At 45.9% G+C, this 18,868-nt stretch overlaps 2 protein-coding genes across 2 annotated transcripts in view; both read left to right on the forward strand.

Annotated features, from left to right (window-relative positions):
- Nucleotides 1-18,868, forward strand: part of LOC309543141 (uncharacterized protein) — a gene marked incomplete at its 3' end in the record, with an annotated part of 1,180,881 nt that overhangs the window by 358,212 nt on the left and 803,801 nt on the right. The window lies entirely within an intron of this gene.
- Nucleotides 1-18,868, forward strand: part of LOC309569793 (uncharacterized protein) — a gene marked incomplete at its 5' end in the record, with an annotated part of 71,003 nt that overhangs the window by 18,309 nt on the left and 33,826 nt on the right. The window contains one exon of the mRNA XM_082275797.1: nt 10,696-10,889. Within this exon, the coding sequence (XP_082131923.1) occupies nt 10,696-10,889 (194 nt within the window). The remainder of the gene's footprint in view (nt 1-10,695; nt 10,890-18,868) is intronic.

Genomic DNA, 18,868 nt, shown 5'->3' on the forward strand with positions numbered 1-18,868 from the left:
AGTGAGTGAGATTTAATTGCATGGGGCACCGAGGTCTTCAGGCAGAACAGCCTTTACTGATGGAGGGAAATGAGAAAATCAGTTCAATAAATGACATTTCCGTTACAATTGTCCCTTTCTGGTGAGAAGCTGGAGGAAGTCCGTGTCCTCAGGTGGACCAGAATTTGGGGTCATCTGTGGGAACGGTGACTGGAGCCTCTTGGTAAAGGAGGCTGTAGACCTCGGATGATGGTCAGACTTGGTCTCCCAGGTATTCCACTTATGTGCTTTGGTTCAGGAAGGAAAGATGATGCAATGAATAAGAACATCACAAGTTTATAGGAAGCATTGGCTGAGCTTGATGACTGAACCTCGGCAATTTTACCACAAAACAAGCCCCTCCCACCCAAAATAAAGGAGTAGTGGTCTCCACTGAGAAATCCATCGGAAATAGACAAAATGAGCACCAGATAGTCATCTATAGACCTTTTGATCAGCACCCCTTGTGAACAAGGCCTACGAGTCCATCATCAGTTATTGTTGATAAAATTGGGACAACGGGAAGATAGAAGGTATCCAACACATTTGAGGGCCAAACAATTATAGGACTCTAAATATAAAGGCTCCAGTATTCTATGGCAAATAAGGAGCATTACTTATAGAAATAGAAGTGTGCTTGTGAAGCTTGTGTGATGTGATTGGAAGCATTTCCATCTTTCATCTAAGTCCTGATGAAGAGATTGTTTTGGCCCCGAAGTGTATTGGATACCTTATATCTTCATGTTATCTAAATTTTATCAACAATAATTGATGATAGACTCTTCAGATGACTGTTTGGCACTCTTTTTGTCTATTTCCAATAGATTTTCCAGTGGAGGCCCCTGAAGTTTTTCTTTTAGGGGGACAATCCTCGTTTTTTTGGATGGCTTTGAATGATCGTATGACCCCATCACAATTCTCGTTTTCACTATACTTGGTATGGATGATCACATGACCCCAAAACAAACCTTGTTTTCACTACACTGGCTATGGCAGATCATATGATTCCCATCATAATCCTCGTTTTTTACTACACTGGCTATGGAAGATCTCATGATCTTATCACAATCCTCGTTTTCACTATACTTGGTATGGATGATCACATGACCCCACCACAATCCTTGTTTTCCCTACACTTGCTATAGCAGATCATATGATCCCATCATAATCCTCGTTTTTACTACACTGGCTATGGAAGATCTCATGATCCCATCACAATCCCCGTTATCACTACACTGGCTATGGAAGATCTCATGATCCCATCACAATCCCTGTTTTCACTACACTGGCTATGGAAGATCTCATGATCCCATCACAATCCTCGTTATCACTACACTGGCTATGGAAGATCTCATGATCCCATCACAATCCTCATTTTCACTACACTGGCTATGGAAGATCTCATGATCCCATCACAATTCTCTTTTTCACTACACTGGCTATGGAAGATCTCATGATCCCATCACAATCCCCTCATTTTCACTACACTGGCTATGGAAGATCTCATGATTCCATCACAATCCTCGTTATCACTACACTGGCTATGGAAGATCTCATGATCCCATCACAATCCTTGTTATCACTACACTGGCTATGGAAGATCTCATGATCCCATTACAATCCTCGTTTTCACTACACTGGCTATGGAAGATCTCATGATCCCATCACAATCCTCGCTTTCACTACACTGGCTATGGAAGATCTCATGATCCCATCACAATCCTCGTTATCACTACACTGGCTATGGAAGATCTCATGATCCCATCATAATTCTCATTTTTTACTACACTGGCTATGGAAGATCTCATGATCCCATCACAATCCTCGTTTTCACTACACTGGCTATGGAAGATCTCATGATCCCATCACAATCCTCGTTATCATTACACTGGCTATGGAAGATCTCATGATCCCATCACAATCCCCTCATTTTCACTACACTGGCTATGGAAGATCTCATGATTCCATCACAATCCTCGTTATCACTACACTGGCTATGGAAGATCTCATGATCCCATCACAATCCTTGTTATCACTACACTGGCTATGGAAGATCTCATGATCCCATTACAATCCTCGTTTTCACTACACTGGCTATGGAAGATCTCATGATCCCATCACAATCCTCGCTTTCACTACACTGGCTATGGAAGATCTCATGATCCCATCACAATCCTCGTTATCACTACACTGGCTATGGAAGATCTCATGATCCCATCACAATCCTTGTTTTCACTACACTGGTTATGGAAGATCTCATGATCCCATCACAATCCTCTTTTTCACTACACTGGCTATGGAAGATCATATGATCCAATCACAATCCCCATTTTTCTGGTGCCTCCATGGCAGCATACGTGTGATAGTAGCCCTGCCTACTTCTGCCCACAGGACCAGTGCATAGCTATAAAAAGTTAACACCCACACAACAGCCCATTCCCTTTTTTGTCCTCATGGGACTCACAGCCAGAATGAAGAGAAGAAACTCTTACCTGCCACCTTTGATGGTTTTCCGCACAGGTTAAGCCTCTCTCTAGCACAGTCTCTTACCTTGGGACGCTAAATGCTCTGATAAGGCAGGGAACCTCTTCTGTGGATCTTTTGGGGTGAGAAAACGGGTGCTAACTAGCCCGGTATACAGCAGTGCAGCCAGGGCTATGTTCCTCAGAAGAGTTGTCCATGTCTTGAGCCTGCCTCCCAGAAGTGAGTGGATCCATTGAACTGTGAAACCACATTTCCAAGATAAGTATGTTTTCTAATTTTTTGGAATTTATCTGTGAATGGCTCCATAAGTTGTGTGTTAAATCTCCTCTCGGATAAGGGGCAGCTGCACCATGTTCCAGTATGCATTCTTGTCGCAATTGTGGAAGAGAAAGCTAATGTGTCTACATTTAAGGGAATGATGCATTATGCTGAACAGGTGAATTGAATAGAGCTCACATGGGGGCCATCTTTGGTTTGGGGAAGTACTCCCCCAGTGGCCATCTTGGAGTTGGGCAAGACTACCTGGAAGCTATCTTGGAAGTGGGCAAGGTGAGAACTTTGCCAGGAGTGGGAGGCAGGCAGAAGAGTTGAGGAACATGCAGTTAAAGACCCAGTGGCTTCTAGATAGGACATTCACATGATAGGTCTGCATGCCAGCACGCCCATAGCCTCAAACCCTGCATCAAGGGCCATTTCCTGCTGCCTAGCAAATAGATATGGTCCGTACTCATGTCTCAGTGTGGCATTATTATTATTATACCTGACTAAATGTCAGTGTTCCAGCTGCCCAGTGCCTATAGGTACGGGTCATCGGACCAGGTAGGTATTTTGCTGCTAAAAGAGTGCATTGAGGTGCTAACTGACCTCTCTCTTGGCTAAGGAGCCCAGCCTGTCCCACTGACAGGAATATGCATGAGAGGAGCACCAGAAATCAAGTCCAAGGTAGAGAAAATCCTCTTCCATACTGCAAACGCTAACACTTTGGCCTAAAGAATGCATCAGGACCACCATAAAAAGGCAGACAGAAGCTTTGGCCCATTATGATGAGCTGCAAGGAGTTGCTGTGAAGCCTTAAAGAGGGTGACAGAAGGTCTTCCACCCCACTATTCATAGCCGCAAAGGATTGCTATGAACCTGGATGAAATTGCAGATTCAAGATAAAGAGTGTGTCAAGATTGCCTTAAATGGTAGACAGAAGTTCTCCTTCCCACTATTCATAGCAGAAAAGGATTGCTGTGGGCCTGGGTGAAGTTACCATATCCAAGTTATTGAGAATACCTCAAACTACATTCTGATACTGTTGCTACCAACTGCATAAAGCCTCCTTTACAGAGAGCAGGCCAATTCCTGGAAAGGAAGAACAAAGGATAAACTGGCACTTTATGCAGGCTCTAGATAAGAAAGTTGCTACAGAATTTCCTCAGTCAGGAGAAGTAGCCTGCATGGCCTTCCGGTGACAGGTTCTCTTTGAGACAGTCCAGGTCAACAGTATTAGAGATGCGGCTGAAGTTGAACACTTATCCAACCGAAGAAGGCTAGAGTACAGATTTCAAGGTCTTTTTCTCCTTCTAATTGTTAAGAGGCGTCTTTTCTCCAATTGTGGTGGCAAACAGTTGCTGGGTTCAGATGTAGGTTTTCCATAGAAAAATACTAAAGTTGCATTGGCTCCCTTGGCCTGAAACACTTTCTGGCTTGGTGGGCATCAAAGATAATTATTGTTCCCATCTGGGGGTGGGCTCGGGCGTGTTCGGGTCCTGGTTCCAGCCCGCCCGCCCCAACCCTGCAGAGGGGCTGCCGGCGCTGGTCGTGGGTGGTGGGGTGTCTCGCTGCCTGTGGTTGGCTTCAGGTAGAGTCAGATGGGTGGGTTGTGGTTGGGGCTGGTGACCCGGGGGAGCCTGGGCCCATCTCTATTCCCATCCCAATTTCTGTGTCTTGCTTTTGGACCCATGCACTACCATTCTGGGATCTGCCCCTGGTCTATTGGTCAGCACCTCCTGTATTAGAATGCTGGACCCAGCACTAGCCTCATTGCCTTCCTGAAATATTCTCATAGAGAGATCCTTAGATGGGGGATAATTTGTGCAGGCTCTATCGAGCAACCTGACATGGTCCTCCAGATTTTCCAGTAATTTAGATAGCTTGAATCTGAGACTAGAGTGAACCTGTCTGTACCAGGAGTGATCTGGATTTCCACTGTTGTATGAGAGGCATAGAACTGAGAGTAGCCTCATGTGAGGCAATTCATTTGGCTTTTCTTCACCCCAGGCTTTTACAGGCCTCTATTCTTCGAGGGACAAGTTGACTTAGCCTTTGGTCAGGTGATTTCCCTGTTGCTGAGGCTCAGGGGTCTGGCTCTCATGCAAGCACGTCTTCTCTTCCTTTTTTAAGGAATCCCTATGGAGAAACACCTTAACAGTGGATCATTCTGGGCAAGAGACCTAGACACCCTTGATATCATGGGGCTTGGTTGTTTTTGGTGTCTTGTTTTCCAAGGCAACATCCAGACGTTCTGGGCTGTTTTATATAATCTGGATCCAAGCTGACAATGCCATAAAGTTGGCATACTTCAATTTTTCAGGTGGATCCAGAAAGTAGCACAAGGCTAGATTGGTATCCATGGCAAAACGTCAGGCTCCAGCCTTGTCCGGAATGAGCATTCCAGTTATACATCTTGGTATGCAGACTGCATCTGACACCAGTGCCTAAACCTGTGAGACTGATTTCTACCCCTGGAGCTATTCCTGGAGGTGTGTCCCAGTTAGGCAACTTCAGAGGTTGACTACTGGGCCCCTGAGGTCAAACTAAAGGCTAGGCAGTTTTGGCTCAGGTGCAGTGGTCCTCTGGTAGGATGCTCCTTTGACTTTCAGTACTTTCTTCCCTCGTTCCTTCGGAAAACGCTCCGGTGTTTCAGGCTGATCCAGGCAGATGTGGTACGCCAACCTAAAAGGGGTGCCAGACAGTTGCTCCAAGAGATCTACTGGATCAGGATCATCTGTTCCCAAGGAATGTGTTTTGCCGTCCAGCTTCAAGCTGCTTTTGACAGCTTGATAATTGAAGCTCAAATTTTGAGATCGGCATCATTGAGTCTAGGAATCCCTTGAAGCTAAGCCGGGAGGTCTACTTCTTCGTGGTAAATCTATTGCTGGACATGCAGTGATTGCTTATCTTGGTGTAAGCCTGAATACTTTCTTCCCAAAAGTCCTCTCAGCTGGGCCTAGGTCAGCATTTGGCTCTTAATATTGCTGCCCATGTGACTTTGTGGGATCTTAAGTAGTTCACTCGTAGCCTTCACTTGGAGAGGTGACTGTTCAAGACTGGTGACCTTGTCTGGCATGGAATCTTTCACAGGTTTAACATAAGACACGGTTGTTAAAACCCAGTTCTCCATCTTGCTCGTGTTAGTTTCTATCTGTCTCCTCAAACAGGGCATCCTTATTCAGCTCTATGATCTGCATCCAGTTCACCCAAAGGAAGCTTTGGTCTCTTGGTTGGATGTGGTCATGTTGGAAAGTTTATCTTTCAGCCTTTAGTTTCATGTCAAGTTGACTCAGCAGAACATCAACCAACTTTATGGTCTAGGGTTCAGGTTCCATCCTGCCCTGACAAGATGCACTCTACTAAACCTATGAGTGCATCCTGAGCTTTTGGCTGCAGACTACAGTTTCTCAGATCGGCAATGCTACTACCTAGGTGTCAGAGAAACGGCCATGCTGCAACTGGCAACTCCGCCAGTACTTCCAATGGCCGCAATGGACTCAGGCCATAGACTCATTGTCAGTGAAATGGCTGTGCTGCAACTGACAACTTTGCCAGTACTTCCCATGGTCGCAATGGACTCAGGCCATAGACTAATTCCCTTGCCTATAAAAGGACTCTGCTCAGCCCATCAGATTGCTGGATTGTCTTCAGCTCTTCCTGTTTCCTGAGCATTGCTACTTCCTGGATTCCAGTTTGACCCGGTGTTCTAAAATTTTGTCGGACCTATGAAAATTGGACCTCGTCACTTCCGGTGACGCTACGTCATAACCCAGCTGGTGCGAGCCCCGGTGCGCATGCGCACAAGACATTTTCAAGTTCCGATGAAATTCTAAGACTTAGCGAACAGCTGATTGAGAGGAGGAGGGGCTGAGGTGGGACGCACACACCGCTGCGGGAAAATTGCTGTCACGGGTGAACCAAAGTTGCTGGAGACCCCAAAATTGTATCGCAGGTAGCCAAGACGCTCCCCTACAGTTGATAAAAATTTGGGGTCTCGGGGATGAAAGGGCGCAGAGCAGTGACCCAGAGAACCGGGCCTTGGGGTCACTGCTCCGCGCCCTTTCATCCCCGAGACCCCAAATTTTTATCAGCTGTAGGGGAGCGTCTTGGCTACCTGCGATACAATTTTGGGGTCTCCAGCACCTTTGGTTCACCCGTGACAGCAATTTTCCCGCAGCGGTGTGTGCGTCCCACCTCAGCCCCTCCTCCTCTCAATCAGCTGTTCGCTAAGTCTTAGAATTTCATCGGAACTTGAAAATGTCTTGTGCGCATGCGCACCGGGGCTCGCACCAGCTGGGTTATGACGTAGTGTCACCGGAAGTGACGCAGAGAACCGGGCCTTGGGGTCACTGCTCCGCGCCCTTTCATCGGACCTTGAAAATGTCTTGTGCGCATGCGAACCGGGGCTCGCACCAGCCGGAAGTGACGAGGTCTGGAATTTTCATGGGTCTGACAAAATTTTAGAACACCGGCTTGTTCCTGACCTGTCTGCTCTCTCTCCTGGCTTTGACCCTCGGCTTCGTCTGACCATCCCTGCTCCAGTTTGGCTCTCCCGTTATCTGATCTCGGCTTGGCTCACGGACTTGCTTCCTGCCTACCTGCCCTCCAGTACCTGATCTTGGCTTTCCCACGGACTTGTCTGCTTCTGGTCTTCCTGCTATACCTTTGGCCTGCACCTGTTGCAGCTTCCTGCCGAGCCCTATGTTTGACCCCCGGCCGGTCATACACCTACTGCCTGGTTGATCCTGGTTCCTCCTTGGACCGTCCGGTGTATTCCTGCCCAGCACTCTGCTAGATACCGCCAGTCTACCATCAGGACCCTGCCGGCAACCAGTTCTTCTGTGGGCGCTACACCCTCTGTCTCAACCCCAGGGGTGTGCCGCATTCAGCCGCAAGGGGAGCCCTCTCTGCATCTCGGCCTCGGATCAGGTACATGACACTAGGCTTCTATCCTCACTTTCCCTATGTTCTACCGTGGGCCGTGGGGCCGTGGGGTGATTGTAGCCAGATTAACGCCAGATTAACGCACTTGTTGTGGGAGCATTTGGGTGTTTTCAGTTGTCCTTTTTCCATCTGCACTGTAAATGTTTGGGGCAGGTTTTGGGGGCATGTCCCTATGAGGGGGTGTGCTCCGGGGGCCTGTCCTGGGGATTTTGCATGTTGATGTGGTTGGGGAGGGTATCACGGATGGTGCTCAATTGTTTTTCTACCAGGCAGCCATTCGCCCTTATCCGAAGCCAGCTTCTGGTATAAGAAATATTGAGGAAGCTCTTCAAGCTGCAGGAAGTTCACAATCTTGCTGTTGTCATGGCATCAGGAGCCAGTGGGCGTTTGTTTGCCTATCCCGTAGTGAGATTGCTTTGTCCGACTTGTTGTGAAGTACTCCTTCATTACATCCAGATCAATGATGACACACTTGCAAATAGTTAGTCATTAACTAGCCAAAGTAGCTATACCTAGCTCCAAATAAACCAACAATGGTAGAAGGCTCCAATCACCTTGCGGTTCCTAAAGTTAGTTCTAAGATCCCGCTATATGGCGGGGCTGCAACCACCGAAAGTAATTGCTGTACGTTCCTCCAGCAACATCTGAACAGCATTGGCATCTTATGCAGAGATGTCACCCAACATGACAGGCAGGGGAGCCAATCCGGTTCCATTTTGGCACATTTATTCAGCACTACTGATGGGCCAAGTAGTCCTCACTACGCCTGTCTTAGGGAGGAAGCCAGTAACTTACTCACTTTCTTATGATGGAATTTGTTGAAGCTTCCTTCTCTGATATCTGGTTATTGATCTATCACACGTATGCTGCCATGGAGGCACCAGGAAAACAATAAAAGGTTTCGTACTTACCGTAATTTTCTTTTCCTGGTGCCTATCTATGGCAGCATTCCGAACCCACCCAGTTCATTCCTAGCGATGTACAGGAATTCGGCTGTTGTGTGGGTGGTAACTCTTTATAGCAATGCACCGGTCCTGTAGACAGGAGTAGGCGGGGCTACTATCACACGTATGCTGCCATGGAGGCACCAGGAAAACAGAAAATTGTATCATACTTACCGTAATTTTCTTTTCTCTGGTGCCTATCCATGGTAGCATACCGTACCCATCCAGTTCATTCCTAGCAATGTACAGGGAATGGGCTGTTGTGTGGGTGGTAACTTTTTATAGCTATGCACCGGTCCTGTGGGCGGAAGTAGGCGGGGCTACTATGACACGTATGCTGCCATGGATAGGAAAATTACGGTAAGTATGAAACAATTTTCTGTTTTCCCTACACTGGCTATGAAAGATCATGTGATCCCATTACAACCCTTGCTTTCACTACACTGGCTATGGATGATCATATGATCCCATTACAACCCTTGCTTTCACTACACTAGCTATGGATGATCATGTGATCCCATTACAACCCTTGCTTTCACTACACTGCCTATGGAAGATGATGTGATCCCATTACAACCCTTGCTTTCACTACATTGGCTATGGAAGATCATGTGATCCCATTACAACCCTTGCTTTCATCACACCGGCTATGGAAGATCATGTGATCCCATTACAACCCTTGCTTTCACTACACTGGCTATGGAAGATCATGTGATCCCATTACAACCCTTGCTTTCACTACACTGGCTATGGAAGATCATGTGATCCCATTACAACCCTTGCTTTCACTACACTGGCTATGGAAGATCATGTGATCCCATTACAACCCTTGCTTTCACTACACTGGCTATGGATGATCATGTGATCCCATTACAACCCTTGCTTTCTCTACACTGGCTATGGAAGATATGACCCCTGTTTGGCATGCTTTTTGTCTATTTCTGATGGACTTCCAAGTGGAAGCCACTGTCTTGTTTTTTTGGGGGGCGGGGAGAAATAATTGTTTTCACCGCACTATGAATGACCTCATGACCCCATTATAATCCCCGTATTCACTACACTGGCTATGGATGATCACATGATCCCATCATATTTCCCGTATTTTCTGCACTGGCTATGGATGATCATTTGACCACATCACAATCCTTGTTTTTCACTACATTGGCTATGGATGATCACATGACCCCACTATAATCCCCGTATTCACTACACTGGCTATGGAAGATCATATGAACCCTGTTTGGCATGCTTTTTGTCTATTTCTGTCATGTTTTTTTTAGGGGGGGGGGGGAATAATTGTTTTTACTACACTATAATGATCACATGACCCCATCACAATGACCTTTTTAACAACACTGGCAATGGATGATCACATGACCCCATTATAATCCCCGTATTCACTACACTGACCTCATTATAATCCCCGTATTCACTACACTGACCCCATTATAATCCCCGTATTCGCTACACTGACCCCATTATAATCCCCGTATTCCCTACACTGACCCCATTATAATCCCCGTATTCACTACACTGACCCCATTATAATCCCCATATTCACTACACTGACCCCATTATAATCCCCGTATTCACTACACTGACCCCATTATAATCCCCGTATTCGCTACACTGACCCCATTATAATCCCCGTATTCACTACACTGACCCCATTATAATCCCTGTATTCGCTACACTGACCCCATTATAATCCCCGTATTCCCTACACTGACCCCATTATAATCCCCGTATTCACTACACTGACCCCATTATAATCCCCATATTCACTACACTGACCCCATTATAATCCCTGTATTCACTACACTGACCCCATTATAATCCCCGTATTCACTACACTGACCCCATTATAATCCCCGTATTCACTACACTGACCCCATTATAATCCCCATATTCACTACACTGACCCCATTATAATCCCTGTATTCACTACACTGACCCCATTATAATCCCCATATTCACTACACTGACCCCATTATAATCCCCGTATTCACTACCCTGGCTCTGAATATTGTTTTTTTTTGTCCAGCAGGAGGACCAGAGAGTAGCAGTAGCAGCGATGAGATTGTTGAGATGGATGAAGCGAGGTTCAGCCTGATCTCACGCTCCCAGCTATTGGTCCGCGCCGTCATCACAAGAAGCTACAAGAAGCTGAGGTCATTTCTGGAGCGGTACAGGAATTTCCTGCAGGCCGGAGTCACCCTTCTACTCAGCTTCCCGTCCCAGGTAACCCCCCATCCTGAGCTACAGACATATTCATAGATCACTCCATTACAGGGAACGCATTGTGTTTTGAAAATAATTTCTTTTTTTATTATTATATTATTGGATAAAAATATTTACATTCAAGTTTTATTTTTATAGTCATATAAAAATGAAATACTGACTTTTAATATCTCGAGATTACATGTACAGCCACTAGATGGCGCTGTGGGCTGCTTTTACTGCTTTCCTGCCTTTTCACATAGCATTTACTGCTTTGCTGAAAAAAAAGCTATGTTTTTTTTATATTCCAGCTCCGGCTCAGATTACACACCCAGCTGAATGTTTTCTTCTTGTGGAATCCCAGGCAAAGAACTCATTTACAAACTCTCAGCCTGGAAACCTCTGCCAGGTTTTTACTGCCATCTGTGCCCCTCATTGGAGAGTTTTTCTCTTACATCCTGTTCCTGTGACACCCTCTGAAATGAAAATAAATCTTTAATGCTACAATAAAAACCTGACAGGGATTCCAATGTTTCCCCACTCTATATCTGTATAAAAGTTGTGGCTGAAGTTGGGTTTGAAGCCTAACTGAACTTCCGGGTTAAATCAGATAAATGCATTCCAAATGCATTAAAGGGAAACTTCATGCAGAAAGCAGCCACAGTCTGAGTAGAAAGGCCTTTCCCCTGCCAGCTTGCTGCAGAGAAGGGCTCTGTGTGGAAGCAGTGGTCTCTCTGCAGAGGTCTGATATGCCCTTCTGCTGAGTCAGAGCCCTTCAATCAGCAAAGCACATACTCCCTGCTAATTGGAAAGTTCTAAGGGTTCAAAACACACATCAAAGCACCTACCACTTTAATGTGCTTTTTTGATGGGGTTTTTGATGCTTCAGTGATGTTTTTTTAAGTTTTAAGAAGCTTGGCAAATGCTATTATCATTTAGCAGGTTCTCTGCTTAGTTGTACCCCCAGCTCTGTTGATCCCCACTCAGTAGTAACCCTCAGCTCTGCCTATTTTCCCACTCACTAGTAACCCTGAGCGCTGCTAATCCCCTACTAAGTAGTAACCCCCAGCTCTGCTGATCCCCACTCACTAGTAACCCTAAGCTCTGTCTATTCCCCCCACTCAGTAGTAACCCCCAGTTCTGCCTATTACCCCACTCAGTAGCAACCCCCAGCTCTGCCTATTCTCCCACTCAGTAGTAACCCTCAGCTCTGCCTATTCCCTCACTCAGTAGTAACCCCCAGCTCTGCCTATTCCCCCACTCAGTAGTAACCCCCAACTCTGCTGATCCCCCTCTCAGTAGTAATCCCCAGCTCTGCTAATTCCCCACTCAATAGTAACCCTCAGGTCTGCTGATGCCCCACTCAGTAGTAACCTGCAATTCTGCCTATTCCCCCTCTCAGTAGTAACCCCCAGCTCTGCCTATTTCCCCACTCAGTAGTAACCTCCAGCTCTGCTGATCCCCCACTCAGTAGTAAGCCTCAACTCTTCTGATCCCCCATTCAGTAGTAAGCCTCAACTCTGCTGAACTCCCACTCAGTAGTAACCCTCAGCTCTGCTGATCTTCTGGTTTTCTGATCCTTCTCTCTCTAGTCCCCACTCACCTCCCGCTATATTGCTCCGATGCTGCCCAACATGTGTGACACCTGCTAGTTTCTCCTGCTCCATTCCTCCAGCTCTGCTGATCCTCCGCCACTCAGTCCTCTATCTCCAGTCCCCGCTCGCCTTCCGCTACCGCATTTCCACGCAACATGAGACCGCTAAAGGTCACTGATATTTTAATGAATGCTTCCACTACTGACTGCTGGGGTTTACAGTGGGCCACACAGCAAGTACCAAAGGGCGTAATATTCAGAATATGACAGAAGACTGTGAAAGACTTTAAACTTACTAGAGAAGATGACCAGAGACTGCAGACCACCAACAAGGGTGGTTGGAAGACACATAATGGGAGATGAAAGTAAACTAAGGACATGCAACATGAGACTGCTAGAGGTCACTGTACTGTCTGATGGGGCCTGCAAAGAGTCGTATGTGGCCCTCGGGCCACAAGTTGGCCACCAGGGATCTAGGACTTATTTTATTAGAAGCTTCTTTCAACAAAATCCTCTGTTTGCCTTCTTTGAAATTATTTTTTTTACCACGCCTTGCCGCATAAACTTGCCGCGCGTTCCATTTTACATCCTTCCCTCCATGAATCAATGTCATCTAGATAAATGTTTCCAATTTTAAGATCAGCTTAACAAATATTGCCTCTCCGTCTCCCTCGCCCGCTGGGAGCTCAGACAGAACCACTCAATTTTCTCCTGCCATAAACGCACAGGATCGATGTACCGGGTATATTTAGATGTGAAATGATTCCTCAAAGTGAGCCAATCGTTGGAGGTATTGATCGCCATCCTGCGCAATTAGATTTCAAATTAGATTGCAGCATCCTGAAGGGGAACGTGACGCGTTGCAGGACACACCGGTTACACGTGGTCATTGAGAAGAGACAATGTGGCCGCCTGGGGCAACGCGGCGTGTCACCTGTGCCGTGCGTCCTTCGCAGTGACATTATCCTTATGGTAAGATAATTATTTGGGGGAGGCCTGGGCTGTCCCATGACAAGGCAATAATGCGTCTGACTACATCTGTGTTGTATCATCCTATATAATGAAATGATTGCTATGATGTTGCAACAATTGTAATAATTACATTGTAACGTGTTCAGGGACTATGAAATAAATATGAATGATGGTAATATATATATATACCGTAAATGACCACACGCTCACCCATGGGCATCTGCAAGGGGGAGCAAGGGGGCCCTCCCCACCCCTGAAAATACCCTGGCCTGCTCTAAGAGTGGAATCTATGAGGACCCTGCTCTGAAGGGGGATCTATGGGGGACCCTGGCCTGGCCTGCTCTAAAGGGGGATCTATGGGGACCCTGCTCTAAAGGGGGATCTATTGGGGACCCTGGCCTGGCCTCAGGGGAGGGCTGGCAGCCTTAGGCCTGAGGGGCAAGTCCAGTCAAGTGGCCCATTGAACCATGGAATCAGCTCACCATCCATGCCCACCTGGTTTTGGACTGACAGCTGTATACAGTGTCTGGCCCCTACATTAATCCAGCCTTGATTGTGGCCTTTTTACTAGTTTTTACCACTTTTCAGAGTGGCCCGGGGGGCAATTGCCACCCTGCCCCCCTTGCCAGTCCTCCCCTGCCTGGCCTGCTCTAAAGGGGGATCTATGGGAACCCTGCTCTAAAGGGGATCTATGGGAACCCTGCTCTAAAGAGGGACCTATGGGGACCCTGCTCTGAAGGGGATCTTTGGAGGTACCTGGCCTGCTCTAAAGGGAGATCTATGGGGACCCTGCTCTAAAGGGGATCTATTGGGGACCCTGTTCTGGCCTGCTCTAAAGGGGAATCTATGGGGACCATGGCCTGCCCTAAGGGGATCTATGGGGATCCTGGCCTGCTCTAAAGGGGGTTTTATATATATATATATATATTATTTGCAGGAAAACCTGGTAGCACGGGGAATATAGGTGAAAAGGTAAAACTAAAGAGGGATCCATGGGGACCCTGGCCTGCTCTAAAGGGGGATCTATGGGGACCTTAAAATGATGCCCCCCCCCCCTCCCTGAAAAAAGTTCTGCGGACGCCCATGCGCTCACCCCAGAGGCAAAACTAGAACCTTCAAGGTTGCAAGAAACCAAGAAGGCCCCCCCCCCCGATTGCCAGGGCCATTTATATCAGTGCTGGGGCTCTTTCCTCTGGTCTGGATTTGAGTGCCATTGACTGCAATGTTAAATCATAAAAGACACAAGGAAATTGCAAGGAAGTCGCAAGGTAATCCCAAGCAAGTAACAGAACTTTAGGGTAGAAGCAGAGTGAACCAGGCCTTGTGGTCCTGCATCTGTCTTGGGTGGCAGACTTCCAGGGCTCAGTCGCAAGTACGACCGTTGCAACTCTGATAGCTCCACTACTGGCTAACCGTTTCGTGCCGCGCTTGGATAAGGGTCTGGCTTGGACTTTTGGTGGGACCACTAGATTTTTTTCTCCTTGATTTTTTCAAGGGGCTCCCCCTTAAAATCCACACCAGGCGGACAGATCGGACCCCTGACTGACATTTTTGACACTTTTGGGGGTACCAGTGACATTACTACAGTAATCAGTGCTATAAATATGCTCTGTTACTGTAATAATGACACTGGCAGGGAAGGGGTTAACTTTATTAGTGATGCAGTAAATGTGTCCCTGGTGGCGTTCTTCTAACTGTAAAGGGGCGTGGCTTGTGATGTAACCACAGAGACATACGATCCTACATAGCAGGATCGTATGATCTCTGCAGTTACACCAGGGAGAATGACAGGCGGCTTTGAAGAGCAGAGGCTCGAGCAGAGGCTCGATCCATCCTCTGGCTTGTTGACAATTTGAGGCAATTTTTAAGGATTTTGCCAAGGTACCCCTGAAGAACCCAGAAGGCACCCTTGGGTGCCCTGGCACACTGGTTGAAAAAGGCTGCTCCACATCATGGAACTGCTGTGATTTGGCCCACAAAAAACACCTCGACTTCTAACCAAATAACAAGCAGTCCAACTTTGTTCCTTGTTGCCCTATGTCAGGGATCCCCAAACTACGGCCCTCCAGCTGTTGAGGAACTTCACATCCCATGAGGCAGTGCTGTATTTTGGCCTAGGCCAACAAGGCCAAGGCCTAGGGTGGTACTTTGCAGGGGGGCAGCAAAAAATCCCCCCCCTCCACCTGAGACTCTATTGGCCACTGGTTGCTAGAGCTGCCTCTTTTATTCCCCCCTCTCTCTCGCTCTCATCCCCCCACTCTCTCACACCCCCCTCCTCTCTCTCTCTTTCATCCTCCTCTCTCTCACCCCCCCTCTCTGGCCACTGGTTGCTAGAGCCGCCTCTCTCATTCCCTTCTTTCTCTCACACCCTCCCCTCTCTCTCTCACCCCCTCCTCTCTCTCTCTTTCACCCCCCCTCTCTCTCTCTCTCTCTCTCTCTCATTCCCCCTCTCTCTCTCTCATTCCCCCGCTCTCTCACTCATCCCCCCTTTCGCTCTCCCATCCCCCCCTCTCGCTCTCCCATCCCCCCTCTCGCCCTCCCATCTACCCTCTCGCTCTCTCATCCCCCCTCTCGCTCTATCATCCCCCCTCTCGCTCTCACATCCCCCTCTCGCTCTCTCATCTCCCCTCTCACTCTCTCATCCCCCCCTCGCTCTCTCATCCCCCCTCTCTCTCTCACCCCCCCTCTCTCTCTCATCCCCCCTCTCTCCCCTCTCGTGAGATCTTCAATTTTGGAGGGAGCCACATCCATTAAAAAAGGAGTGGGGCAAATTTACATAGGAGGGGTGCCCAATTTTAGTCTTGCCTAGGGCAGCACAAAACCAAAATACACCACTGCCATGAGGCATTGTAAAACTCTGGCATTCACAGATAGGATTAGGCACGATGGGAATTGTAGTTCCTGAACAACTGGAGGGCCATAGTTTGAAGACCCTTGCCCTATGTGAACCAAATGCTGCTGTGTACGTTACATTAGCAAACTACTGTTGTTGCTACATTTTGTATTTATTTTATATCTTGGAAAGAAAAACAATAACGATTGAAACAGAAAATGGCCAAGAACTGTTTTGGCTCTCGTTGACTTTATTGGAGTTTGTGTTCATCACCTGAACTTTAGTCATGTTTGCCTAATCTGACCCAGGTGTGTTCAGCTCATCACTAATCGTGACTTTCGATATAATTGTACCCGTTGATGGCGGTTATTCGGGGTTATTTCTTCCCTCTGAGGACAGATTTGGTGTTTCGTGGGATTATTTCGGTCTCTGGTTCCTTCTCTCTGCTCTGTCCTCGCCTTGTGAGATCAAAGCTGAGATATGATTGATTATGGTCGGTGGACGTGGAGTTCCCAGAGCTCGGCTGGTGTTGACTGCTTGCAGATGACAGGGCGACGTGCGTTCTGTGAGCTGTGGTGTTCCTCATCACTTCCTGCCCCTCCGAGAAAATCATCAAATAAGGGAATGGTGATATGGAAAGTGCCTCTCTGTACCCCCGGCCCCCAGTGCTCAGCGCTCTTTCATGGGACACTGGTGTCCCCTCCCGGGAGAGTTCTCATGGACCGAACGTGCCATGTTCTCTGTATTCTGTCCTGAGCTCCTTGTGAAGATATGTCCTCCCCATGCAAACCAAACCATCCTAAAGCCCACCTCCGGGCTGATATAAAAGACGCAATTTATTGCAGCTCTATAACCATTAATACTTCCTTAAAAATATTTTATAAATACAAGCAGTGTAAGGACCTGAATGGGACCTGCTATCAGCCTCTTACAGTTCCTTTACAGCAGAGGTAGGTAAACGTTGGCCCTCCAGCTGTAGCAGAACTACAAGTCCCATGAGCCATTGCAGGACTCTGACAGCTACAAGCATGACTCCCATAGGCATAGGCATGATGGGACTTGTAGTTTTGCAACAGCTGGAGGGCCACAGTTTGCCTATCCCTGCTTTACAGCATAGCTCAGATTGGGGGGAGGGAGAAGCAGCACAAGAAGTCAATCCGTTAGGCTGCAGGACTCATGTGCTAACAATGAACATGCTGACTGGAGGAGAGAACAGAGAGATGAGCTCATCAGTCCTCTGCCTCAATTTTACTGTCCAGTCACATGCTGGGGGAGGGTTTTTCGATGAAGCTGGGGTAAGTTAGTTTGTCATACTTCCTGTTTTGGTGACACCCTGTCACATAGGGTGTCATGGTGTCACGAAAGTCAGCGGATATCTACCCCGCAGAGACACAGGCGGTAATAAAAATTAGACAGACTTTTTACCTCTTCCCAGCTCTACCCAATATGGACAATAAACAAATAAATAAATACATACATGCATAAATAAATAAATAAATAAATACATACATAAATAAATAAGTAAATAAACAAACAAATTAATAAATAATAAAAATAATTTTAATAATGATATAAAAAAAGAATTAAAAAAAAATTGGCTTACATTAATATGTAGAGCTTGCTAGAAAAAAAAAGAAAAAAAAAAGAAAAAGAAAAAAAAAGATCCCTTCTTCATTGGTTTACTTCTGTGCAATTGTTTTTTTTTTTTTTTTAATTATATATTAATATATAATAGCTGCGCTCAACCAATCTATTAGGTGATATAGAACTCAATATATGTGAAAATTAGTGACAAACACTGGCTAGTACATAAAAAATAAACACATATATGTATATGAAATGTGTGCAAATGGCACACTAACGGTGTCAAATGAATATAAATGAAACACCAAGTGCAATAAATTAATGAAAACTCATTTCTCACGTTTTACGTTTACGTTGTGGCTCCCAATTTTGATTTGCATATATATTTTTTACAATTTTCCACTGTGCGACTACTGTTGATGCTTAACACCAATATTTCATTTTTTTTTTTTTTTTTTTGCCAATGCATTTAAAGCGTAACTCTACCTTTTTTGGGAAAAAAAAACACATAATACAATACATACATAAATAAATACGTAAACAAACAAACAAATTAATAAATAATAATAATAATATAAAAAAGAATTTAAAAAATTGTCTTACATTAATATGTAGAGCTGGCTAAAAAAAAAAAAAAAAGATCCCTTCTTCATTGGTTTTTTTTTTGTTTGCTAATGCATTTAAAGCGTAACTCCACCTTTTTTGGGGAAAAAAACATACATAATACAATATATACATAAATAAATAAGTAAACAAACAAACAAATCAATAAATAATATTAATATAAAAAAGAATTTAAAAAATTGGCTTACATTAATATGTAGAGCTGGCTAAAAAAAAAAAAAAAAGATCCCTTCTTCATTGGTTTTTTTTTTGTTTGCTAATGCATTTAAAGCGTAACTCCACCTTTTTTGGGGAAAAAAACATACATAATACAATATATACATAAATAAATAAGTAAACAAACAAACAAATCAATAAATAATATTAATATAAAAAAGAATTTAAAAAATTGGC

Source organism: Pelophylax lessonae, assembly GCF_965119305.1.
Source record: "Pelophylax lessonae genome assembly, chromosome: 13".
Classification (NCBI taxonomy): Eukaryota; Metazoa; Chordata; class Amphibia; order Anura; family Ranidae; genus Pelophylax; species Pelophylax lessonae.